A 26,833-nucleotide genomic window follows, 5' to 3' on the forward strand; every position below is an offset into this window, starting at 1 on the left:
GATAATTCTGAACGCTGTAAATAAAAGTTATCTATGACTCACAGACAGAGGTTCAGTGATTTATCATGCTTTATTTCTTTGTTTAAACATTACAGGTGTGTCAATCCAGAAGAAACATCTGAATCTGTTCCACACTGGCAATCCATTTCAGGCAATAATATGGCTACAGATTGTTAAAAATTATATGAGACGAATCAGAAATGTCAAAAAGTTGTGAAACTGCGACAACCAATGGGGAACAAATCAGCTAACACAAACATATCTCGATTGTTGGCATCAGATTACTTGTGATTTGTGCACTGTAAAGTAGAAATACACAGTGAACATGTGAAGCAGAAGCAGACATCTGAATGACTGATCAAACACTGGATACTTATTTGTGATGATATCTTAACAGATGCTGTGTTAAGGTTAATCATTTTGACTGCTCTAGGTTGTGAATTATTTCTCATGTGCAGGTTATTAATCGAGTATTTGATTAGAAATAAAAATTAACTAAAATAACTCAATAGTAATTGTGCCAACCTGGACATCTTTTACACAGTTTCAGAGGATAAAAGGGCCAAGAACTGGCTGGTTCAAGCCTCTCGAAGTGGTAGATAATTTCTCTTAGTATCTATGAACATAAATATAGGGGCTTTAGGGATTGTTTGTGAGCAAAATAACTTTACATATTCATTAATGCCCCACAATGAAAAAGTGTCAGTTGATGTAATACTGTCTTATTCTTCTACAGACAGAACATTTAATCAAAAAATCAACAGTGAACAGGATTGTTGGTTGTGACTCTGCTGTTGATGAGGCGATTATTCGTGAGGTAGGGTGCACCGTAGTGTGTGCACTACTTTGTGCTGATTGTAAAACTAACATGAAGTGGACATGGATACAGTAAAGTTAAGTGGATGGATGCGTTTCAAGCTAGTGCAGAATCTACATTCACATAATGTACGTATAAGTGTTTTAATAGTTACTATAAACCATGAAAAGGTCCACTAATGTGATGGGGAAAAAAGGCTTATTTCACATGTTCTCTATCATGGGTAAAGGCTGTGGCGTGATATTAAAAAGAAAAAACGATCCTGGATAAGTGAAAAGGTAAGGAAAAATGGCTCCTGTATAATCATGGCATCCAGAAAACAAATTATAAAGGCTGACAACATTCAACTTTATCAAAAAAAAGCTAATTTGAAGACAACTCTAATCAGACTGTTAAATTTTAACATTAATATACTGTGAATATAAAATTTCTTATCTCTATATCACCTTTAAAAAAATACTTTGTACATGAAATCCAACACACATTTCACCAAGTTCAGCTCACAACTCCAGTGCATCCTTTGAACACCTAGAAGCTACTGTGTTCCTGCTGCAGATAAGTACACATCTTTTATTCTTACTGTCCAGAAACCTACATGTACGTACGGTTATACATTGCAGTTGGTCATTCAAGGAAAGGTTTTTTAGTCTAAGCGTTCAGTGTTTTCCAGCTGGGTAGGAGGTTGAAGCGTGTGCAGGGGCAGGACGTGATAACATGATGACATACGGTATAAAACATGATCCCAGCTTTTATCCATTTTGCGTGATTTAAAAATAATGTTTGGTTCAAGAACCATGCAACAGTTTGAACCATGTCCCAGCATGGTTTTCATTTCTACATGGTTTCTCTGAATCTGTTTGCTGTAACAGATTCCTGACTTGAAAGCCTATCTGCAGCCCTGAATCAGAGGAGATACTTTTATATTACAGCTCACTGTAAACAATCATTCTCTCCGCCATCCATTACTCATGCAGGCATGCAAACAAAAAGCACATGTGAGCAGAGACAGAGAAACGAAGCAACGTTCCTCCTGTAAAGACAGAATCTAGGCATGCGGTGCCCAAAGCTGGAAAGGAAAAGGCACTGTGAAGTCTTGGCTTTGTGCATACTTCTATGTACACTTCAGGGCATGCACAAGAAGAGACTTTGTTTTTCAGAGAGGGAGGAATGGGTCAAAGAGGGTCCTCAGGAAGGGCTGAGGGTCCAGGTCTTCATGGCTACAACAAGGTCACAGTGAAGGCGTTCATTAGACTGTATCCATCCTCATTAAGTCTGCTGTGGTTAAAAGCTACAATACATTTTCACTTCTCCTAAAATAACTTCCATCATCTGATTTTCTGCATTCTCTGCAGCTGAAGAGTTGGCTTCATGGAATGTTTTGCAGTCAGTCACAGGATGCTGCGTCTCTCCTGACTGGGAGGCTTTGGAGTTTGTGTCATGGAAGAACAACTTAGTGTGCGATCTGGCAAAAACTATAATCTGAGGCCACACAGCCCACCAGATACCACCAGATACCACCAGTGCTTTGCTGAAGTTCAACACTCACACTGGTGGGGGGGTCCCCTCTTCATTTGGGACTCCTATATCCAAGATTACAGCTACACTACAGGGATGCAAAACATGGAACTTGTTACAGTTGGTTTGGTGGGTGAAACAGAATAATATGTATTATATTTAACCAGTGGTCCTTCATTGAAAACTTGAATAATAAAGATGACAAATGCATTACATATAATCTAGCAGCATGACAATCATTGGTGTGCTGGTTGTTGATGTTCCTGTAGTGAACTGTAGTATGTAAAACTACAGAGATCCTACATGCTTTGTAAATTCTAGTGAGTTTAGAAGAGTCTTTGAATGACCAAAAAAACTCATTGAGGGGTTTGAATCCTTTGCTAAAACCTAAAACTGAAAACAAAACGTAGCAGCTGGAGAATAAGCATACTGTGTCAGACTAGTATCCGTGGCTTTTCAGTGGCAGTCAGTATGAATGAGTATAGAGAATGTTGGTGGCATTTGTACTGATGCCACGTCTCTTCAGTGTCATGCTAGTTGGACTTGTGAATTCACAGGACAGGTCTGGGTGTTTGTAGCATCAGTGACCTCCAGGAAGCGGGCCCATGGACAGAGAGTCCTCCTCATCTATGATGTCCAGCTCATCTGTGCGCACAGCGTGAGTGATGAGCTGCAGCTCCTCGGAGAGCGTCTCACTGCGGTACGCCACGCGGATATCTGGTACGTTGGTTCTACGGATGTCATTGCTCTCGGGGCCCTCTCTGGAATAACTGGGGCCCAGCCAGTAGCTCTTAGCCTGAAAGGAGAATCAAGCACATGAGAGAAAAGCTCAGATGAGGGGTATTTTTAATCCTAAAAGTTCCTGCCCACAACAGGAGGGTCATGATAGAGAATAATGTAGATTCTAAACAAAACCTGTTAAATACATCAAAATGGATTTACCTTGTGTGAAAACCCACTCATGAGGACACTGTTTCTTGACAGCTCACACATGTCACAGGAGCTCAGTTTCCACACCTGAGTGGCAATGCTGTACTCTTCCATCAGAGGCTCCTAGGACATAACAAACATACACACACACAAAACATAAAACCAAGAGAAATGTAACCTCTGCTCCACCACTTATCATTCTTTTGAGTGTGTGTGTGTGTGTTAAAAATGGCAGTGTGTGGATCCGCACAGACCTTGGTGAAGTGGAACTGTAGTGGATCATCAGTGGACAGAGAGACCATGAGACCTCTGGACAGGTACTCTGGCAGTGGGTTGCGATGGTAACTGAGGAACAGGCTATTATTACTCAGTGGTGACATGGCGATTCCAACTTGAGCCAGATAGTAGAGATACTGCAGCACTGGAGCCTGATGGAGAGACAGTGAGAGATCAGTTTCTTCAGAGGTGAATTCATCTTTGTCACTGGCAACCAAAACATACAGCAGGCCAGGAGCAGTGATTTGCACACCTCTGCAAAGACAACAGTAGATATTAGGGGTGGGAGAAAAAATCGAAAAATCAATTTTTCAGGATTTTTTGTTTGACAATATCAAAATCAGGATTCTTCATCAAAAAAACTTTTTTTTTTTCATTCAAATTCTTCATTTCAGTCTTTGTTTATAAACTGGATTGGAAGAAAGTTATCTCCAAAGTTTTCTCCAGCAGAGGGTGAAATGTTTTTCTCTGACTCACGTGATGTGCATTTTATGGGAAAATATGGCACCTGATATAGTCTGTAGACCAGGGGTCATCAACGTGGTGCTGCAAGAATCACTTAAGGTGCCTGTGAGGCATGTTCCAAAAAACAGCACTGGTCACAACAGAGCTTGTTCCTATCATCAATGTTCTGTGAATCATTAATAATACTTTTTAAATAATTAACACTGACCTGTGAGCAGTCTTTTCAAATAGTATTAGCACTTCTACAATGATTAATGTTACTAAAAAGTGATGTGTGCAATTTTGTTCAAAAAGTTTTCATCTGACAAGTAACCCTTCATGCTACTTATTTCCTGTGAGGTAGCCCTTGGTCTCAAAAAGGGTGATGACCCCTGCTGTAGACATTGTCATCATCATTTGAGTTTTTTCACACAGTCTGGTGTTAAAAAAGCAAACTAAAATCACAATTTAAATCAAATTGGTAACCCAAAAATCATAACAGAATTGAATCGCGAGAATAGCATATCGTCCCTAGTAGATATGTCATTTCAAGATCATTTTATTCACGGCTTGGGTCAAAGGCAATTTAATTCTCTGAACTTAGTTCATTGGAAGGACAGCACTGTGATTTGCTTTCATGGATGCATAGATTTTTTTTACCATCTCTCCGTTCCACTAACTGTAATTGGGCCAGTTCAGTACACTTGTACTAAAATTGGATTGTGTTAATGGGGTCATCCTTTTAATGCCAAACAGCACTCAGTTATACAGACACGAGGTCTGAAAAAAGGCAGGAATCAAAATGTGGTAAATTTAGCATAAATAGCATGCAGGGTATTGCACTACATTTTAAAAGCCACACATGTAGCATTTGTTAAAATGATAACCGAAAAAAATATCATGAGACAGACAAGTTGGCAGTAGTGTTCTAAAAACACAGGCTCCTCTGTCCTGACCTTTCTGAGCAGCAGCCCGTGGGAGATGTTCTCTGATAACATGAAACCCGACACCAGGTGGTGGATTGGCCCCGCCTCCCCACAGTGAGGTCGAAGCACAAAAGTATGGAAGCCTCGTCGCCTGAGTTAGGCAAAAGGATTCAAATGTTAGAAAGGAAAGTACAACATGTTTGTGATGAAGGATTGTAAATTTAGCATGTCAGGCTGGTACATACCGCCGCAGGTGGTTGAGCACAGTCATGTTAGCGTAAGTGTAGTAGAGGTAGTAGGAGTAAGGAGGGTTGTCTTCTTCTGTCCAGCTGCCTGGCAGTGGACTGTCTAAATTGAAGATGTGATGCTCAGGCTTCGACTCATCATCCACACTGTCAAAGCCCACCACCTGACAAGAAACACAATACATCAGGTGACACTCCCTTTAAGTGTGAAACAGCATGTTAAGCTTGTATTCATGCGGAAGTGATGCTCACATGCTCCAGGAAGAGGTGCAGCTCAGGATGACTGCGTGGGTCGATCGAGACCTCAAACAGAGGCATGAAGATATTTTCCAACATCTCCTGGAAATTAGCCAGCTGCTTCTTTGTGTGGTACACATCGCTGTGGAGGTAAGTGTCATTAAGGTTCAATGCTGACAAGCTCAATAAAATATCGGTGTTGTAAAGCCAAAAAAGCTTTTATCAATGTTTACATGCTTTTACATGAGATATACATCTCTGTTTCAAGGTAGAGCAAGCAGGTGAGTACTCACAACAGGCGGGGCACCTGGATGAGCCAGCGCACGTTATCAGAGTACACTCGATGCTTAACAGCCCACTGAGCCAGCTTATCCCACTCGTCTCTAGAGCGACCGTAGATAGACAGACGCAGCTCGGAGTTCTGATATTTACTCTCCTCCAGGTCAGACATCACCTCCTGGGAAAATAAAGGAGATGTCAATATTTGAGTTTCTGTATCCTGTCAACCTTTATAGATGAGGCATATGGACGATTCCACACCTTGATTATGTGTGCAAAATATTTTCCTTCCACATGGTTGTCAGTCTTGATGAAGATCTCTCTGAGGATGGATTCTCCGATAGGGTTGTACTTGGCGTTGAACTTGTCAAACCGATGGAACGTGTTGCGGTCCTGACGAGTAAACACAATCAGTCAAATGTTTGAATTTCTTCTGCTGTTAAATGATTGATTTTTAAAATTCTATCAACTGTGTGACTGTCTGTAATTAACTCAGACTCTCTGCATCCCCTGTGTGCATGGATGGAAGCGATATTTGTGGCATCTGTTCATATCATCAGTGATTTCAAATAACTGGTCTCATTTAGAGAATGATTTATGCTAATGTGTTAAAGCATAATCTTTGACGGCTCTAATTTCCATCAAATGTGTTGTAAATATCACTAAAAGCTCTTATAATACTCACAGCATGCACGTCCAAAGTGTCTACGCTCAGGTCAAACGCCGTCAGGTTCATGCTCTCAAACACATCTCTCAGGGTCTGACCACGGCCTCGCTCTATGTGAACAATTTCCTCCGGGTATTTCTTCATGGCTCTTTTGATGAATCGCAGCAGGTGCTTCTGATTCATGCAGGATGATGCATGTATGTGTGTGTCCACCTGGAATTGGCAAAATATGTAAGAGGTAGACATGAAGATATGAACCTTCTCACTTTTATTGAAATATTAAAATGGACACGTCATGTTGACTCTTGCCTTCCGTATATTGTAGAAGTCTCTGTGTGGGACTTTTTTCTGAGCTGCCAACTCCTTCATCTCATTGAGGAGAATGTGCATCTGGAATTTGGAGCTCAGGTACTGCAGGCGGCGGTAGCAGAAGGATTTCCTGTAAATGCAGACAAATCCATTTAAAATAAACACTGCGATACAAACATGACACTTTCAGTATGTCAGTATGAACTAAACACTCACACTGGCCCATTTATAATGAGTGCCATCATGACATTCATGTCAGCGATGTACTCCTTCAGGTCCGGATAGGGCAGGTCCAGTTCTGAACTCCTAAAAAGGGCAACCATACAAAAAGGTTAAACAAAAGGAATTTATTTTTGCTGTCCAGTTGTTGCACCAGTACAAACACACACTTATCCATGTTGGTTTTCTTTGTGTAGACATGGACCACCCCATCGACCATCTTGCAACCGTATCCTGTGTCTGGAGGCATATTCTTGGGGTCTAGGTTGTCGTAAGGATGTGTCTCTGAAACAGGTGGATGGACAGGGGCATCTGGGGAAAACGGAAAATGATAGGAATTGGGTTATGTAATCTATGCAGACTAACTTATAACAGCTGAGAGGTGTGTGTGTCTCTGTTACCAGCATCTACGGGCGTCTCAGGGATATCTTCGTACACTCTTAGGTCCAGAGGCTTCATCCCAAGTTCCATCAGGGCCTGAGCTGTGGTCTTACAGAAGCTTTGCATAGATCGGTTCATGTATTTCTCCCGGATGAATAAAGCTTTCACCACACACTTTGCAGCATCCACCAGGTCAGTGAAGGGCACCTGAGAAAAGAAGGCCAAAGAGAGTTACAAAAGCTGAAAAGGACGGGGTTAAAATGTCGGAATTATATTTAGAATGCAGATGAAACTACTCAGGATCATGAGAAAAAAAAATCCTCACCCCACACTTTTCCTCTCCAGAAATCGAGACCCGCTGGTACTCCTTCTCCATCGGCATTTCTCTCTCCTTCAAGCCATCATCGACAGTGTCCACACTCTTCTCCTTAAGCAGCCTTAAAAGGGTACAGAGAGAGAGACAGAGGATTAAAGACAAGAGAAAGGTTGGCAGAGTCAAGTAAGATGAAGCAGTAGAAATTCAAATAAAGGGGAAAGTAATCTAGATGTTTTGGGTTTTTAAAAGCTGTCAAGGCAGCTTTAAAAGTCAAACCAATCATTTTTCTTATATTTATATAATGAATAAGGTGATTCTTTATAGCAGAAATTAGACAAGAGCTTATGTCAACTATAAAAACATATATTTATAATTTACAAGGACATTGTAATGTCCAGAACTCAAGTTTCATTACAAAGAAAACAGGGAGTTATTACTTAGCCAACTACAAGGGTGATGTAAAACTCAGTAAACTGTGCAAAAAGGCCAGTTTAAGACCTTCTCACTGAAAAGCAAAGCACAAAGGGTACATATGTGTTTATTCATCAAGTCACCAGTAGGGGGAAGATGTATTCCATCCTAAAGAGGCTGATAAAGGTGCCTGTGATTCTGTAGAGAAGTCCTGAGCCCAAAATACCTTAGATAAAGTTTTAAGATATCAGGATGTGCTGTTAACAAGCAAACTACCTAGAATAAAAGCAAGCAAAATGATAATAAATAACACAAAGTTATGAAACACAAATCAAACATACAAAGTGAAGCAAAGCTCACTCACTCTAGATCTGCAGCACTGTCGATTTTCATGAAGTCCTGTTTGGCGCGGAGCAAGATCTCTGGCTCAAGCCTTAGGTGAGCAGCAGCACAGTAGAGTGTGGGCAAGGGGACAGGGTGGGGGTATCACAAGTAGTGAGAAGTTAAGCACACAAAGAGAGAGACCAAATATATGCACAAGCCCAGAAACACTGTCGAACACACACTCATCAATCCATACCCAAAGCATATCGGTGTTAAGTGGTCGAGAAAGCTGACAAAAATTAGTCTTGATACTTTGTGACTGATCACCCAAACAGAACACCAGCACAGGTGTGCATTGCTAGCCACCCTGGGAAGCTGATTGCTGGGGTTAGTTAGCCCATGAACCGGCATGTTGGCAGCTGATAAGCATGTGTGTTTGGTAGAAAGCAGGACTTTGTGTAGAGAATGGGGGTAGGGTCGGGCTGTGCGTCTGTCTGTGGGATTCTAATGAGTGTGTGTAACTGGCTTTGTTTGTCTGGTGTGTTTGTGTTTTCTCACTTTATGTCCTGGCTGATTTGCCTCTCCAGGCGGTGCCGTCGCTCCTCTAGCTGTTCGATGGGGCTGTCCTCGGGGAACTCGTAGGGAGCGCTGCGCATCTCGCTCTCTGCCATGCTGCGTGTGAATAGCTCCTGGTGCAAAGATGAGTTAGACACATTTATAGTGTCATAAACAGGTAAACAGGTTCATTTCTAATGCTCCTGGATATATGACAGGAACGAAAAAAATCTGTTGACTTTATCTTTATAAGATACTAGAAACTGAGAGTCACCAATGAATCATTTCATAAATAGATAAATCAAATCATCGTTTAAAATGGTGCCCAAGTTTCAGAAGCTTTGCATGCTGCTCAAAACTGATTCTTTATATACCGCTAGATTTTTTTTTTTTATATAGCTCACAATGTTTTGGCTGTCAAGAATAAGAAACTAATCCTGAGTCCATACCTCAGCTATTTCTTTGTATTTCTCCTCCATGGATGTCCGCAGGTCGATGGGGTAGTGTGTGATGGAAACAGGCGTCCCTGGGAGGGATCTCTGGGGCTTGAGGGGTTTTGGCCCAAATGCACCGCTTAAATCTGTCAGAATTAAAAATTACAGAATTACATGGTTTTATGAGAGTCTTTAAATCTGTGCCAGCAACACAGAGCACAATACTGTCTGACTTGCACTTAACACACACATCATTTTCTGTACTCTTGTAAGAGATGCACCCAACCCAGCAAGACCCCTCACCCAGACACAAGTACAACATGATATCTCAACAATGTGCGATCACTTCTAGTATACACCCAACTGCATGAGCCATGAGTCCTTATCTACAGAACTCAGGGGTGTTCTGATAGATGTGGATCATCTGGGGGCTTTGGGGAAACAGTTGTTTCAACAAAAATGACGTCAGTCTCCCCACAGTTCTTTGTCGTTTCACAGTTCACTGTGTTGACAACGCAGATGAACAAATATGTAACAACAAGCAAAGCAAAGCAGAACAATAATGCATCAAAACAGAGAGGGGTTTAAACTTGGTTTACCAAAGATTATAACCTGTGCTGTTTCAAGAGGGGAGAACTATAATTTAACATGAATTGGGCTGAGACTGTACTCCAGTGTAGACTTGTATATTCAGATATAAAAATGTTTGTACCCTCTCATTTAAGGTGAAACTACAAATTCAGGCAAGTACACACAACCAAAAATAAGCTGCTGCTGCAAAACCAGTGTCTTCAACTGAGCAGCCTTTTGTCCTTTCCTTAGCTGCTTTCAGCCTTTTTTTTCTAGGACCAGAAAAGCAGACATAAGCTGCAACTCAACAGAAGTCAAACACATGCAAACATGGCACAACCATGAACCATGATTACATACAAAGCCCTGGTGTCAGTGGCCGAGGGTACAACCTGTAACAGAGACTGAGGATCCTCGATATATGTCCAAGAACAAAGGACAGCTTAGAGGAAGACAGTTGTTTCAGCAGATCCTGTGTCACTTCAGTCCCACACGGGCATGCACACACTTGAAACTCCCAGACACAAATGTACACACCGTCATGTATGTGCATACACACACACCTGAGTCTGACACAGAGGGGCCCTCCCCACTTGAGAGCTGCTGGAAACAGATGACAGCAGCTCCACTCCAGGTTAAACCAAATACAATCCCAGAGATAAGACTAAGAAGGCTGAGGTACACCGAGAAAGGCTAAACTCACTGATTGTGCTTTATGAAAACATCCCTGAGTAGAAGTTTAAGAGAGAGCTACATTTTTACAAGTGCCACACAAACACAGAGCGATCCACCCACTCGTTATAAGCCTACTGCTTTGGGAGTGGTGCATCCACTCTCCTCTGTAATTGTTGTGTTATTGGTGCTGTGTCTGGCCTGTCACAATTAGTCTGTGCCATCTGCTGTCTGCCTCCGAGGCTGTGCAGTCAGTAACAAACAGAGGGTGTCTATCCACAGTCTATCAATGCTCGCATGACACTCTGAAAACATTTCAGTGTTGTACGCACAACTTTTAGCTACACTCATCAACAAAGACAATGATCATATGCACATGTTTGAACAGACTCTAAACTTTTAAAGGCAAATATAAACATAAGATGTATAAACACAGCTGAGGAGGATTCACAGAGTGAATCTTTACTAGAAACATAACCTCAATATTAACTGAAAACCATGTCAGACATGTTTTTGTCATATTTGTGATTCATAATGTGACACTCATGCCTCTGGCAGTTATGTTACATCACCCTGTCAAATGTATGCCAGATTACATGAGGGGTTTACACGTGTGTGGGTAGGACATGTGTGTTTTTACATGGTTAAACAGAGTCCTCCACAGTATACTATCAATATAATCCACTGTGCTTAACTCCTAATCCATCACACCCCATCTTTATTTATATTAGTGACAACATGACAGTAGGGAGCAGAAACTTTTCATAACACAACACACAACTGGGCGACAAATACAGCAAAGCACTAAAGCGTAACTCTAAAAAGCTATTTTTAAATCTGCTCTATGCTACATTTATTTTTGGGTGTGTGAAAAAGAAGTTTTAATTGAGAAAGCCTTCAGTTAATCATTACTGACATTTAGTTTGATGAGTCAAAGGAACCCATGACAACATGTGTACTGAACACAACACTGGCCATTTGTCTTGACATGTCTTATCATATCCGTCATGTAAGGGACAATAAAGATAAGGGTCTCTGATATTAGGGCTAACCATAGAAAGAACTTCAGACTTTGGACTGTGGGCTGGTCTCCGAGAAAATAAATCTGAGCAACACATATGAGGAAAAAGTGAGGATCAACACAGGGCTAACAATAACACCTCTCTCTTCTATTTTGGTTGTTTGGGTAGCCTTGACACAAACACTTAACCTCATTTTTTTTTCAAACCGAAATGAAAGCACATATCCAGATTGCATCAGGGGATGTTTGAAAACAGAGGCAAGCTGTGAATCCCTGACTAAATGTTGTTTCCTGTGCATAAAATAAAATTCCACAAGCCTCACATCTTTATGTAGTGTTTGTAAGTTAATGTCTTTGACCAGAGAGCTTAATGAAAAAGCTTTCTCTCACATCTTTCAGACCTGTGTCTGCACACTGCCCACGAACACTTCCCACATGTTCTTTGAACCTGCGTACTAAATGTGTGGAGCTGCCTCTGCTGCTCTGTGAGGATCAATACCATTCTTCACAGCCTGTCTTACACCCCTCCATCCCTCCTGAAAAAAACAGCCAGGGACCACTTCAAGTAGCCATGAAGAGAAATAAAACAGCCTCTGTGTTCACATATTCTTTTATCATAATAATCTAAGTACATAATTGGGTCTACTTCTATCTTTTCATTTGCAATAAACTTCAAGTACCATAAGCCCCAAACTTCCTGATGCCTGTAGGAGTGAAAGAATTAGCTCCCACTGTAGAGATAAACAGTCAGGTTTCACCCAGTTTGATTTCTACATTCCCTTTAACTGAATTCAATATTATAAGCATCATCCCAGCAAATCCACATTTGCATTGATAACCCAATTTTCCTCAAACATCTAGTCATTACATTGATCATATTAAACATATTGACCTGATTGTTCACAATGAATAATGCTTTGAGGTCTTTCTTTATTCTTTTACTCATCTTTGTGACAAGGAGCCAATAATCACAAGCAGGTGTCTTTCATGTGGCAATAATTTTTACAGGTGTGTCTATTTTCCCACAGATGATGGTGAAATTAACTGTGTTAGGCAAACAACACCTGTTCGTCCTCTACTCTCCTGTGTGCCCAATGTGACAGCAGAAGGTGTGTCCTGTACTTTCAGTGTAATTGCCACAACTAATTATCAGACTTAGTGTTACCGGGTGGTGCACATGCCAGTGTTGGCCTCCTTACCAAAAGTTTTGCAGTGCAGGTGTCATTTTAGTGCTTTTTTTTAGCATGTCAGTTAAAGATCATATTGAATTATTGCCCTGACCTACTTCATGACACTAGATAAACATATGTTTTGTACATTTATGATTTACATACCCCCGCACAATCATTTTGTCTTGGCTGGATGGCATATGATGGGCATTGTGAGAGTGTTAAAAGTTAAAAAGCAAGACAGACAAAAATAAAGAAAAAAAAAGAAAAGTATTTACAGGCTTGCCATTTTTTCAAACTGTTGCTATAGCTTTAAGAAACCTCAGTTTTTCCTACAGGTTTCACTTTAATCTCCTGGAAGGAGACACATGACACGAGCTTCAGATGTTTCTTAGCAACAACAAATGAGAATAAACCTCCACTTTGGGTCTTAGTCTAAAATAGTACATGATCAGTACCCAGGAGGCTAGGTGCAAACAAACGTTGGACTCACTTGCAATTGCCTGGCTGACATACCTGCCGGCAGCTTTATCTATTTTTTTTACCTGTTGTGGCTTTTCTCCGGGAAAAAAAAATTACAGCCTGCTGTGAAATAAAAATAACTTTAAGTCTGCATAAACAAACAATGAGACAGCTCTATCGCTATGACAGAGTGACAAAGTTAAGTCACTGATATCATATCACACCAACCATACCAAATAGGTTAGGCAGACTTCCAAAACTAAGATCACAATGGGTTACTGTATTTGTTTTCTCCAATAACTACTGAATATAGATGTAATCTTGAGTGGTACATATAATTTTCCAGCAGCTTTACTGGCACCAGCCTGTGCTACAAACCTCCTCTGATTTAATGCACCTTCTTGTAGCAAGGTTTGTTTTTGTCAGGACTCTCATCGATTAATACCCTGGGAATTATTACTGCATCACACAGAAAGTAGCACACAGCAGCGGGGACTTGATGCCCCAAATGTTCCCTGACTGCAGCCACCAGGTTCTGTATTAACTGTGAAAAACATGGAGAATGTAATTCTCAGCATCATGGCTACACACCAGATGTTTGACATGCATTTCTCTTTCATCTGCTGATGCTTCCTAAATTCATTTCTATATTTCTTCCTTCTGTCTGCATATTTAAACACACACATCTGTGTTTACTAGAACCTCATCTGACAATTAAAACTTCTAGCAACCACAAAAACCACAATATAAGGCTCTATGGTTAGTGGTACTGTCCATTATAACTTAGGTCAGGTTACAGTACCTCTGTGTCCCTGTCTTGTCTTGTTCTCAGTGTCCGTTACGGTCGCAGTGGCCTTGTCTGAGCTCTTGAGGGATGCTGGGACATGTATCTAGGCCTGGGACGGCTGCTGTACCCTCCCCCGCCGGCACAGTGGAAGAGAGCAAATGACAGCAGAGGGACGGGAGATACAGGATACTCGCTCTGCTACACTAACAGCAGGGTCACACGAAAAACATCCTCTTTTTCTTTTTCCTCTGCTCCTCCTGTTGTAACTGTCGCAGCCTCGAGTATACCGTAAAGGCTGTCTTTTTCTTTTTCTTCTCTCCTCTGACTCCTTCTCCCCCTCGCTGCCTCTATCTCTCTCAGCTTCCTGATTACGCCGGTTTTCAGCCCATGAACAACACAGTCTTCAAGCTCCCGGATTTAAATACTGGGTTGGAATATACCACGTGGCAAAAAAGGGGGAGGGAACAGGGTGGACCACCTCAAGCCCTTTTGTGCTGTAAAATGGAGGAGGCCCTGAGTCACTGGCCACTCCTACTTTTTCTCTTTCCACCTCCTCTCATTCATGAGGGCCCTGCTTGAGTACTGCCATGACTGTAAATCTTAAATATGTGTAAGAAACAAACGATTTTACATAAAAATATAAACAACATGTAATAACTTCCTCATATTGGGATCTTTTAGTCCTATGAGTAATTTAATGAACAAAGCATCCCCCAATTACGAAGGGGGTCTATTGTGTAAAACATCAATGTGATGTAGTCTAGCTAGTTTTACTGAAAAGGAGTTGAAGTATGAGGATGTACTGATGACAGAGACGTGTACACTCAGCATGGGTTGTTTAAGGCTTTGTCAGAGTTAACAATTTGACTGTGACTTTCTGCTGTCTTTTAGTCATTTAAATAGCAGAACTCTGCTATGAATGAAAAAACACTGCCCAGGATGCAGGTGTGATCCAATGAGAAAAGAAAAATAAGGATAAAGGGCACAAAATCTGGCAATAGGGAAATTAGCAAAGCAGAAAAGAAATCAATGGGGAAACACCTAATGGAACATGAGTCATAAAAAAGACTGGTGATAAAAAGAATCCATTGACATTGATGGTAAAGACACAAAACTAGCTAGGATTACTTTGTGTCATCCCACCATCAAGTGGAAATACCAGTTTAATGAGAAATGTAACAGCTCAGAGGTCTTTCTAAAGAAGGTTAGCACCAGAATTTAGCATCACTGAATGAGTCACACCTAGACTTCAGGAAATGACAAGTGAGGGATAATGTTTTCTGCCAAAAAATAATTTAAGCATTTAAAACAATATGAGAAATATAAATTCTGGAGGCTTATCATTACAGTTTAGTGATTTTCTATTTTTAAGCTCAGTATCAACAATTTGTTTGAAACATTTATTTTTGCTGCTGCTCAAAACTTGTAGGATGGTGAGCTAACTTGTTTGAAAATTGGGACAGCTAGTCTACAGCTACTAAGATTTGACAATTAAATTGAAGGTGCCTGTCACATAAAATAAACTGTTAAACTTAAATGTTGTTTGTATGACTGAGCACATATGATTGTGCAACAATGTAAGAAGCTCATTTATGCTGCATGCCATCCTGATTACTAATCACATGATCCCAGCAGTGGCTGTTTCCTCCCTTGCTCACATGATTGCTGATATGGCACAGGACAGGTCTGTACCATTCATCTGATTGGTGCTTTTTAGGATGTAGAAGTACTCTTAACCTGTGTTCCATTTTGGAGTTCATTTCCAAAAAAGATCCTCCGAGAATTTTCAAAACAAGAATAAAGACAACAAACACACAAACAACAGCTTGACAGACACAAACTACTCCAGATTTTCGTTTCTGGAATTTTTATGTCACAGTTTCTCATCAAATGACCGCGTATGAAACTATCACCTAGGAAATACTGAGAGGAAGCTGTGGTGACAGCGTTGATGTGTTTGTTACTTACATCAAAAGATGGAGAGGAAGTTTCTGCTCTACTATCCTTAATCTTTCTGTATCCATATCAAATATTGTGCACTAACCCAGTCCGACACACAGACCACTTCATGGATGCCTGTCGCTCTCAGGAATCTGACAAGATGATCTGTGGCTATGAAGCAGCTCAAACTGCTCTGAGATAAAGTGCCTCTGGTTTCTGCGTTCCTAGGAAAGAACAGGTTTGCAGCAAGGAATGAGGAGAGCTCAGTGGACATGCACCACAAGGCTGCTGTATTCCAAGCTGTTTGTAAAAGAGAGCACAGAAACCAAAACTTCATTTTTTATTTCAACAGCTTTCTGAAGAAACTTTATCCTGTGCTTAAAATATCAGACACTCACCACAATCCTCACCTACAAACCACCCGCCCACAGGTTTCAAAAAAGTTGCCCTACATTCACAACACTGTCATTGCTTTGAGTGTGGTGGCCAGCGATGTTTCCTTTTCCTTTCTGCTATGTACTGAGTGGGCAGCACTTTTATGCTTCAGCTGAGGTCTAACTTTGTCCCAGCAAATCAACAGACCGTTCAGAAAACATATGCTTGGAGACATATCTAAAAAAGGTTATAATCCATCAAAACTAAAATTTATAGAAGAGTCTTTGATAAAAGGTAAACATGTATGGTTAAATTTTTATATAATTACAGCCAAAGGTAAAAGAGGTCAGTTAGCTGTAGCCTACAGTTGCACAGAGTCACATATATTATGTGGGGGAAATCTTCCTGCTTCACCAAAACGACTTGCATGGCAAGTTCTGCCCCAAAGGAGGACTGAAAAGTCTAATGGTTATGTTACTATGAATAAATCATGTATATACATGTCTTTTTAGACTCCTATTAAAAAATTGTCTGTGAAATCCTTCAAAAACATAATCTCATTAAACCAGTGGCTATCTGGACTTAGCAGAAATAGTAAGGCAATCTGTGTTGACTGTGTATGCTTCTGCCACATGCTACAGAGGCTCCTGTTTGTTAAATAAATAACTTGTTAAATTGCCAATATGTCATGTTTCTTTAGACTTCAATCATCTAATTCAAAGAAAAACACTACTTCAGATCAAAGTCAAAATTGGAGTCAATGACAGGAAAAGCTGTTTGGCAGTGGCAGACAAGATTTGGCAAATTCTTCATGGGCTCATCCCACTCCCTGCACAAGTGGCACCGTTTAGAGGTGGAAATAAAAACAAGTTTAGAAACTTGTAGAAACAATGATTGCTGATAGAAAAAAAATATATTGCACAATGAAATTAATTGTATGTGGCAGTGAATTAAAGCACAGCGGATAACTGAACCTGCTTTTATAACTCACTATGAACTGGATGGTATTTCATATTCCTGAACTTATTAAAACAGGTTAAAAGATCCTTCACTTCATGGAGGGATTTGTCACGTATTGCAGAGGAATGAACTTGCATAGCTCACGGCAAATTATTCAATTTCCCAGGCTGAGCTTCCCATCCTCTTTCAGATAAGTTATGCTAAATATGTTTCCAGCTAATGATGACAATTTTTTTTGCTTAAAACTTGATTGGAATGAGAAGCTACTCAAGCTATTGCTGGTTTGCACCTCAATTTAAATAAAAAAAATGCAGTTTATAAGTTATATATATAAGTTTATTACTTTAAATCCCATTTTCACGCTCTACCTGGGGTTTGATGTTATTTCTAACCCAATCCTGACCATTTCTGCTATTAGTTCTGTTTATTCCCCAGACTCTAAGTGACAGCACATGGTGGTGTTACTGCACACCTTTTTTTCACTCGTGCTACCAGAAGAAAACACGAGTAGGCATTCGTGTTGAGTCAGCTGTTAAGCACCTGATACACATGTATGTTCATGAACACAAACCAGAGTAGAAACAGTTGCAGTTAATCCCAGCCTCTGATTATCCAGAGCCCTGTCAGTGCAGCTCTCACCGTATCTGAATATAGAGCAGCCCTGTGTCACTTGACACTGTCAACATGTAGCACACTACTTAGCACCGCTCAGACATCAAGGGGCTGATACCCCAAACACTGAGACCAAAGGTGTGAGAAGAATCAGACCTGCAGGCAACAACAGGAGAGTTGCTTCATGACACAGTGTAAGCCAAGTGGTTTCTGATAACACAAGTTTGTACATTTGCTACATGTTTTAGAAAACAAAATAGTAGGTACAAATCAGTACTCAGATGATCCACTTACCATTCTAAGTCCCTCACTTGGGTTTTACGAAAATGCTAAACTTTCTTTTGTTAAAGAAACCTGTAGTGACTGAGATTTAAAAACTGCCAAGAGTCTAAGTGGGTTTGTCACAATAACACATGCACTAGCCCTCACTGTCTACCCACTTCCTCAATCAACTGAAAAGGGGTCAATAACCTAAAAACACTCAACAGAATTACTAGAAATCATATCAAATCATAAAAGGAGTACACCACTTAGACGGGAACACAACAGGTGCAAACACACAATGGAAACTACAAGAACAAGTAAAAAGGCTCAGGACAATACATGAGAAGCAAATAGGAGTTGGACTTTGACTGTATTTTCATTTTCATACAGATTCAAAATGAGCTTAGTCATCCCCAGATAATGTAGGAAGCCATTTGTCAAAAGCTAAGTCATTAATTTATTTCAACTTACCACTCAAAGCCTGATAAAGTACACACTAAGTACACTATCTGTCTTGATGCATGACTCACTGTGTGTAGCTATTTATGTTATCTTCTTCATCTTTGTGCAAAGCAACTGCCCATGCAGACTAAAACAAACTCTAAAGTTGTTGGTAAATGCAACAATTTAACAAACTATCTGTCTTCAGCTATTAAATGATTTCAGAGAACAGTCATGATCATTCAACTTTAGACTCTAAAGAAAGTGAGTACATACAGTATGTTCTTGTGATGCATCATTTCAGTGTGTAGGTGTGGAGTGCATGGAGCATACAGGCTGGGAAATCACTAGGTGAAGGTGGGCGAAGGAGTAATGACTCATTGGAGGTCACAGGACAATAAAGTTTCAGGAACATCAGCTGACTAGATCCACTGCAATGGATTAAATAAAAAAGTATCTTCATTAGAAGCCATGCTGGGGGCAGAGACAGACCAAAGCAGCATGCTTAACTGTACTTCAGGGATGAAATACAACCCATCACAGCACGTGTGTAAGCACTGTGCAAATAATCCCAGTGAGAAATCACACTTCCAAAGGGACGATGACGAGTCTGGCTTCTCTGCTCATTTGAGTCTGTGTGTCTTTTTGTTGTGGTGATGATAAAAAGGAGGGATATTGTGGTTATCTACTTGCCCACAGCAATAACAGGCCCACCTGTTGGTGTTTCAGCTTTCATGGCCTTGGTCATCAGCTCTCTAAAATCCCTTTTCCAGGACTCACACACTACCGCTGCTACATGGGAAGCAACTGAGCTATTCATAGCAGAAGAAAGCCCTGGAATTTTCCACACAAACACAGAGTAAACTGCTCCTCAGTCTCAGTCATGTAGGCCTGTGAAAAGCCACAGACACTGACAACAAGCCACTTGTTTGAAACTGATGGTCTTCCTGAATGCAACACCCTTTGAGCAAGAAACGCCCTCTTGTGGAGGAAAAATGTAGTGCTGCAGTTTTAGACATCCAGTCACATTTTACAAAAGTTATTGAAGTTGAACCAAATTATCTGTTTTGTGCCTTAAAAGATATTAATTTCATCAAACCCTTTGAGTGCTCTTAGTCCTAAATATGTCTCAGAGCAGAATAATTTCAAATTTTGACCAATGAAAAACTTTATTTCATGCAGGGCAACATTGCTGTGCTCCTCTGTATCACAGAAAGAAAAATCCTACAGCTTTGCAGGAGTCCTGTAAGTCAATTATATGCAATACATAGACCCAGAGCTGTGAGGTTATGCAGTGCAGTATAGTGCAGTGCAGGGACTCCCAGTGTTTGCTTATCCTATGCTTCTTTCTACCTCAGGGACTTAAGGTGGAGGTGGAGTGAAGTGGGTTGAAATTAAAGTCCACAGTTTTAAGATGTAGATGGTGATCTAAATGGGTGAAACAGATCAGAGTCCATATGATATGCCATGTCAAGAAGTAATGAATAAAGTGAAGTTCATGAGAAAAGCTCAGAGAGACATGTCATGACATGACAGGAACGGTATATCTGATCAATAATTAACCAGAGCAGTGGGTGGCCTGAGAGTAGGAGAGAATAAAGTAACAGTTGACTGCAGCATGATGCACAGTGAGTCACAGGTCTGTTGATTCATTTAAAACTCAGACAACAGCTGTTAAATGAGAATTAAAATTTATGTTTTATCTATTTTAAACAGATGGTTATGAGATAAGAATCACTACTCATGGTTTCTACTCACCCTGTTAGATTTAGACTTTGCATAATCACCTGCCCACTATTTACTGTATCAGTACGTTTCATACAAGTTCAGTCGATGAACTGAAGTGTCTGCTTTTCATTGTTTTAAGCTAGAAAAATAGAGTTTACAGCACTGATATCATCCCCTGAAATGGATAAAGAACTGTGATTCTAGTCTTGTTTCCCTTCATGGATGGGCCTAATAATGTCAGGCAACAACAAACACTAAATAAACAAAGCTACTCATTAATTAGAATTAAATAATGCTAGTGTGGCAGAAATACTGAAATCAGGAACATTAATAGATGTTCACATCATATGTAAAATATCCACAAATCATAGGCAAGAACTGTTTTTATTACATACAGCATCCAGTACTAAAAGAAAGCACAGAAATCTGTCATGTAAGATGACAAAGTCCGAGAACACACTGCCATGCTTCTGATGTGATAACTCAAACTGAAAGATAAAAAGAGTATCAAGGGAATCCACCAGACAGCCCACGGATGAAAGGTTCAAGAGCCAGTTTTTGTTAAATGCCTGTAAGTTCATAAAGATCAAGTTAAGCATCAGATCGAATTACAACAAAATACTGAGGAGCAGTGGTTATGCTACAGAGAGGAATCCCCTGCACCTCTCTGGCAGATACTCCAGTAGCCTCAATACATCACGTCATATAGCTCAGGCTGTAAAGAGAGGGTATAACATATTCTGCTTCATGTGATGCAATAAAGGTCCAGTGGGAGTGAGCAGCCTGCAGGCGATACAGATTCCTGCAGATGAGAAAGCTGACTGAGAAATCAATGTGTCCAACGGCATATCAACACTGACACAGAAAACACTTTCAATGAGCTTGAGATAAGAATTTATCAGAGGAAAACCCAAAGAGACTTGAAAGAGAAGTCCAAGAACTGAAGCCATTTTAGGGTGGTTCCACATAGTAAAGGAGAAAAGGCTTTACTTCATGACGTAAATAAAAACACCAGCTGCTCAGGCTGGAGCTTCCGAAGATTTCTCAACAGCAGCTAATTTTCATAGAGAAGACTAACAAACTGGTGTTTTCAGATGGAAGTTCTGGAATAGGTGGCCTACATGTGGCTCTTATGACAGCCTGGGAGTGCAGAGGGTGCAGCCAAGCAGCTAATTGAGAGGATTTAAATGACTGCATGGATGGAGAGACCTCTAACTTATTTATTACTGCAGCAAAGACAGGGCCTCCTCAGCAAATACGGCAGTGTGTGTCAACGTGAGTTACTGCTTAAGATCTGCTGCTGCATCCCTCCAAACAGCCAGAGTCTGTGCTCTGCTGTTACATTTCACTGACTGACTGAAAGCTGTGGCACACACAGGAATTAGCTTTGAATTAAGTGGATGTGGGAATTTAATTCTTTTACCAACAAAAATGACTGGTCAAACTTTTATAGACTTACTCCGTAGACAAGTTGAAAAAAACTTGGAGTATAATAATGGAATAAAAAAAGACCAACAAGCGACAAAGGTCCCTGTATATGTTGTGAATGAACAGTTCAATGTTATTATTCAATACATCATCATTGCAAGACACTAAGTTCCAAGCAACAAAGTTCAGCTTTTTTTTTTTTTTTCAAACGCCCTTTGGTTTGATTTTTAGCCAGAAATTTAGGACAAGTAAGGCACAATTCTGAATATTTCAGAGAGAAGTGGTGAATTATAATTCTAGTGTTTGCTTGTTAGGGTGACTGCCTCCCCCCAATGGGTGTAGAGATTAAATGAAAAAGTCCCACATCACTGTCTCTCCCAGCAGATGAAATGGGATGGGCAGTAGACTTGTGATGAACTCTTGGTGCATTAGGTTGAGAAGGCAAACTGGCTGATTAAGGTAGAGGCAACCTACGTCAACAGTAGAAGATGAGTTATTACTTGGCCTGCACACCAGAACAGTAAAAACAGTAAAGTTATGGTCAAACCTGTTTATCTACTTTACTTCTACTGTGATACAACATTTCATATTGTATTTATTCACTTCAGTAACAGTAGTGTCTCTTACACGATCATTTTGTCCATATTTTGAATATTTCATCCTTTAAACAATAAAATGATTCACAAACATATATGTTTATAAATAGACTGACTGCTGCAGTTCTGCATGAGTAAAAAGAGTCTTTGCAGTGAATTCTGTTGCAGGTCTCAAAGCAATTTCAAGCTAAAAGCATCAAATCACCCAAAGCATCAAACACATCTTAGCAACATCCCAACAACATAAATTAATACAACAAACTCCAGCTGCATCAAACTGGAGAGTTGCATAAATTCTTATATGCCGCTACAGAAACATCTGTGCTATTTTCCTTCCACACATACACAGCGCAGGAGAGACTTCACTCCATCTCTCTATGGGACCCCCTCTCCCCACACTCACCAGGGCTGGTGGTGCTCTGCAGGCTGCCCCTCTTGCGAAACGGGGATTTAGGCTTAGGCTTCCCTTGTCCATCGCTGCTGGAGGAGGAGGTAGAGGATGACATCTTGCTGCCTGTGCTCCTGTTACTACTAGAGCAGAGCAAGTCAGAGCCATGCAGTGGCCAGCAGAGGGAGAGAGGATTCCTGGCTCTAAAGCTGGAGGAGCTCTGTCTTACGCTGGAGCAGCGGGGCGGCAGGACCCATACTGGGCCAGGAGAAGCTCCTCTGCAGAGTTGGCTCCTCCTCCCAGCCCGCAGCAGGTCAGCAGGCGCGCTGCAAAGAGACGAGCTGAAACGCAGCCCAAGGCTTCCCCGGCTCGAGCTGGGGGCCATCCTCCTTGGTTGCCCTAGCAACCAGAGGAAAAGCTTCCTGTAGCCAACGCAGGAGAAAACAGCCACAGAGGAGGGCATTGCAGATCAAAGTGTGGAGCTAGCATGACAGCCAGCAAGCCCAGAAGCCGAATACACACCAGCAGCTGAGTGCCAAGGTGAGTGAAGGACAAAAGTTTTTCCACTTGCTAAAAATAGCAATCAGATATCCCAATAGAGTAAACTCAACAGAGAAAAGAAAAAAACTGAGGGTCGAAACAAACGGAGAGAAACAAAACAAAAGTCAGAGAATAGAGAACGAGCAGAGTGGATGAAGCAGCTTAGTGTGTAAGCTGACTAGTGAACTCTCAATCTGCTTTGGTGGAAAAATCTGAAGGGAGGCGAAACACCAGCAGCACAGGCCCGCCTGACATGATGTATTATAAATAGTGGCAACCAATGCCAAGCAAGACGGGTAATGCTACCCGACAAGTATGTGAACAACTTTCTCTGATATCCTCCCTGTGGTTGAGCATTTATTACATAACTACACAAGCCACCAAAAAAAGAAAATCATTAGTAAATAAATCTAATAAAGCTGTTAACAGCTCTTTATTTCTTTGTCAACACTTAACTATTCAGCCACTTTATTAACACTGTGTGCTGCAGGTGCACTCGTCACTGATCATGACACGTCATGATACAGAACTTTTAGCCTCTTTGAAAGTTCTTGTTATTGATGGAATTATGGTCAACGTTCTTTACACTAAAACACAACCATACAAAAAAGTAATGATACAGTTAATATTGACATGATTACAAGCACATTTCCTGTGTATTGCCCAAACAGATTTTTGGTGTATCACTGGGCTTTCAAATGTTTGAGCTTGAAAAGCAGTCAGAGCACAGGAGCAACAAAGTAAGAGTAAAGAGACCCATCTAGTGGTCAGAATTTTTTATGCACATTTGTCATTCCTGAACATATTGATGTTGAAGCAACTACAGATTATTTAACCTGACAGCAAGGATAGAGTTAGGTAGCTTTAAAAGAGGTAAAGCATTTTTTGTTTAAGTAAACAAATACACTAAACCCCCTGGGCCATTGTGGTCACTGCAGTGTGCAGCTATTAAAAAAATATTTTCTCCTGCATGCAATGGTTTATGCTGGAACTGCATTTAAATCTGTGTCAAGATTTTTTTTACCAGGGCATGAAAATACGTTTCAAATTCTACTTTTTTTTCCTTCAAATAACTGTTTTTTTTATAGAAATATACAGGCATGAGGACAGCTTGACATCCTGTTGCTGCTGTCTAAATACATAAGAACTTTGTCACCCTCTTATCATCCTATATTCTAATCAAAACATTTTTCTCAAATACCCTAGGATGTAAGCAATTAAAACTGCAATAACCCAATCATAACCTAAAACTGTTACATACAGGCCTATCACAGGCATTACCAATGAGGATAAACCCAATCAACCATCAAAATTGCTGTATTTTCCTCTACCATCAAACAAAACAGAGAGATTTCTGAAACACTTAACTGTACAGTGATAACCTAATCTTTGGCCCATTCATTCTTAAGTTAGAATTAAATTTTCTTTGCCCCAACCATATATAGGGCTTTGTTACTCCTTGGAGTTGGAAGTCAACAAATCTCTTTGTTAAATTTAAATCTTTCTTAACGAGCAACCTAGCCCTCTCAAAAAATGTGACCCAGTTTTGAGTGAGCTGTCGCTCAACAACTGATGCAGTAACAGCACAGGCTAAAAATTAGAAGACTAAAACAAAGATCTCAATGAATTTTGTTATTAAGAACTACTTTCTACTCCAACCACGCACTTACATAAAAGTCTTACCTGTAAACAGGAGCGGGTTATGTCAGACAGATAACTTAGATCATTCCTTTGCTTGCTTTCTTAGTGCTTGGTTAAGCTTTCTGTCTGTACAAGCTAAAAATGAGACTACTCTGCATACACTGGCTGCAGGGCGATTTTTTTCCCCGTCATTCAGAGCAAAGCTTGTGGAATTTAGCACTTTGTTTTTGCTGAGGCCATGCACACAAAAAAGAAAGCAGTGTTCTCCCTGTCTCTGTCTGTATAATCTTTCAGAGAACAATGTATTTATCGTTTCTCTTCATGTAATCTTTAATGTCTTTAAAAACCAGAGGTATTTTATTGAAATCACAGCTTTAAGACTCTCAGGCGATTCTGTGACTTAAGTTATGCAAAAGGGGGAAAGATATCTGTTCTTCTGCAGATAGTAGTGTTGTCATTTTACAAAGTGAATGGCACAGAAATTAATTGGCTGCTTTGATTTTGACTGCTTTTAAGTCAAACTAACAACAGAAATACGCAGCAAAGGGAAAATTGAAACCCCTGAGAATGAGGCTTTTACAGGAAACAAAATTATTCTTAATCTTGATATATAGTCAACAAAGCAAAGGGATACAACAATGCATCATGGAACATAAAGGCAACAATAGTCTATCTTTAAAAGAATGAGCATTCACTTATCTTGGTCAGTGTGGCTTGTACAGGAGTATGCTTGCAGACTGATATCCAAAGTCCTGGTGAGTCTTTAAATACAAGCAGCCTAACTCTGGAAATAAAACTAATTTACTCTATGATTCATTATCATTTTTAAACAGAAGAAGTTGCCACTTGTACAAGCCAATGGTCAGTTAAATGAAGAGCACAGTGTGTTTAACTAATTAGAACTCCTCTTAGGAATAAACACACTTTGGGCTGCATTTGCCTTCTGCTACACTCACCTACTTATAAAGCCTGTGTCAGCAGATGCACAAGCCACTTTGGTTGATGAGAGGCCACCTAAGTGCCCCAATAAGACCTTTGGGTGACTGACATTAAATTCATACAAGATTTAGCAGATGGGGTGAAGCTGGTGGTTTCACACCCTCTAAGCAAAAAGTCTGTTTCATGCATCTTTAGTCTGGATGAATGTTAAAGTTTACAAATGTTTGCATTGTGTCCCTGTGGCTTGTTTACTTACCACCTGACATAGTTAGGGGTGTGCTAGGAGCAGAAGCACAAGGAGGCAGGAAGCAGCGAGTAGGCTATCCTACAGGGGAGGGAAAAAAAGGAAAAATGTCAAGTATGTATTTCACAAGCATGTCGGGTATGTTTCATGTTAGCGAGCCGATTAGCATGTTGTCCGATTTTAGGTACCCTTTGGACACATCTCATTGAAATAACTACAAAGTTCACTGGAACCGAGGTTAATTTACTTAACACGCCCAATAACCCTGTCTGACAAGTAATACTTCAAATAGTTCACCAAGAGTTAGTCGTGATTTTTATTACCAAGTGTTACGGCTGACAATTTAAATCTTCCTCGCATGTGCGACGTTTGAGAAGGAAGCCGTTGACGTACAGCTACGTCTCGTGCGTAATGACAAATAACGGTTAGTTTACACATATGCTACATAAATTTTATTGTCCACGGTAATGTCCACAAATAGTTACCTGTAGTTTGCTTCAACTTAGCTTGACAGTTAGTTTTTTTCGCCCAGTGTCGATGCTGTTTCCTTAAAAGAAGGACGACATTTTACCTTAAAGGAACCGCCCGCTTTGCCTGCTGTGGTTCAAAGGTCGGAGTAAATTTACATTACTGGGATCCCTAATCATATGACTACAACAGATCTGTTGTAATGTGTTTCTTTGCATGCGAGAGACAGTAACATTACAATGTGCAATTGTGTGGATATTTGTAACATCATAATGGCCAATACACCGTACAATTAAACAACA

At 40.4% G+C, this 26,833-nt stretch overlaps 1 protein-coding gene across 5 annotated transcripts; it reads right to left on the minus strand.

Annotated features, from left to right (window-relative positions):
• Nucleotides 1-61: 61 nt before the first annotated feature.
• On the minus strand, nt 62-26,655 carry ampd2a (adenosine monophosphate deaminase 2a). 5 transcript variants are annotated; one of them, XM_074669623.1, is made up of 19 exons: nt 26,549-26,655; nt 26,076-26,144; nt 9,301-9,431; nt 8,855-8,985; nt 8,337-8,405; nt 7,571-7,682; nt 7,266-7,452; nt 7,035-7,176; nt 6,862-6,951; nt 6,646-6,775; nt 6,355-6,549; nt 5,931-6,062; nt 5,684-5,847; nt 5,406-5,532; nt 5,154-5,317; nt 4,939-5,059; nt 3,517-3,690; nt 3,275-3,385; nt 62-3,128 (listed from the first exon to the last, which is right to left on the minus strand). In XM_074669623.1, exons 2-19 carry the CDS (start codon nt 26,083-26,085, stop codon nt 2,913-2,915), a joined length of 2,406 nt encoding a protein of 801 aa, XP_074525724.1. In that variant the 5' UTR covers nt 26,086-26,144; nt 26,549-26,655; the 3' UTR covers nt 62-2,912. The 5 variants fall into 5 exon arrangements, with proteins under 5 accessions (XP_074525724.1, XP_074525733.1, XP_074525714.1 ...); XM_074669632.1 differs by lacking the exon at nt 26,549-26,655 and adding an exon at nt 26,387-26,463; XM_074669613.1 differs by lacking the exons at nt 26,076-26,144; nt 26,549-26,655 and adding an exon at nt 22,715-23,162.
• Nucleotides 26,656-26,833: the final 178 nt, after the last annotated feature.

This window comes from Halichoeres trimaculatus, unplaced genomic scaffold (genome assembly GCF_033239565.1).
Source record: "Halichoeres trimaculatus isolate MK-OKI-2021-1 unplaced genomic scaffold, fHalTri1.1 fHalTri1_scaffold_1, whole genome shotgun sequence".
Lineage (NCBI taxonomy): Eukaryota > Metazoa > Chordata > Actinopteri > Labriformes > Labridae > Halichoeres > Halichoeres trimaculatus.

Excerpts from the sequence above, each read along its gene's own strand:
- ampd2a (XM_074669613.1), bottom strand. The coding sequence starts at position 23,162 with ATGCCCTCCTCTGTGGCTGTTTTCTCCTGCGTTGGCTACAGGAAGCTT. Across the intron at positions 8,406-8,854 it reads CAAATCAGCCAGGACATAAA|GCTTGAGCCAGAGATCTTGC; the intron begins GTGAGAAAACAC and ends TGCTCACCTAAG. Across the intron at positions 5,318-5,405 it reads TGCACCTCTTCCTGGAGCAT|GTGGTGGGCTTTGACAGTGT; the intron begins GTGAGCATCACT and ends GTTTCTTGTCAG.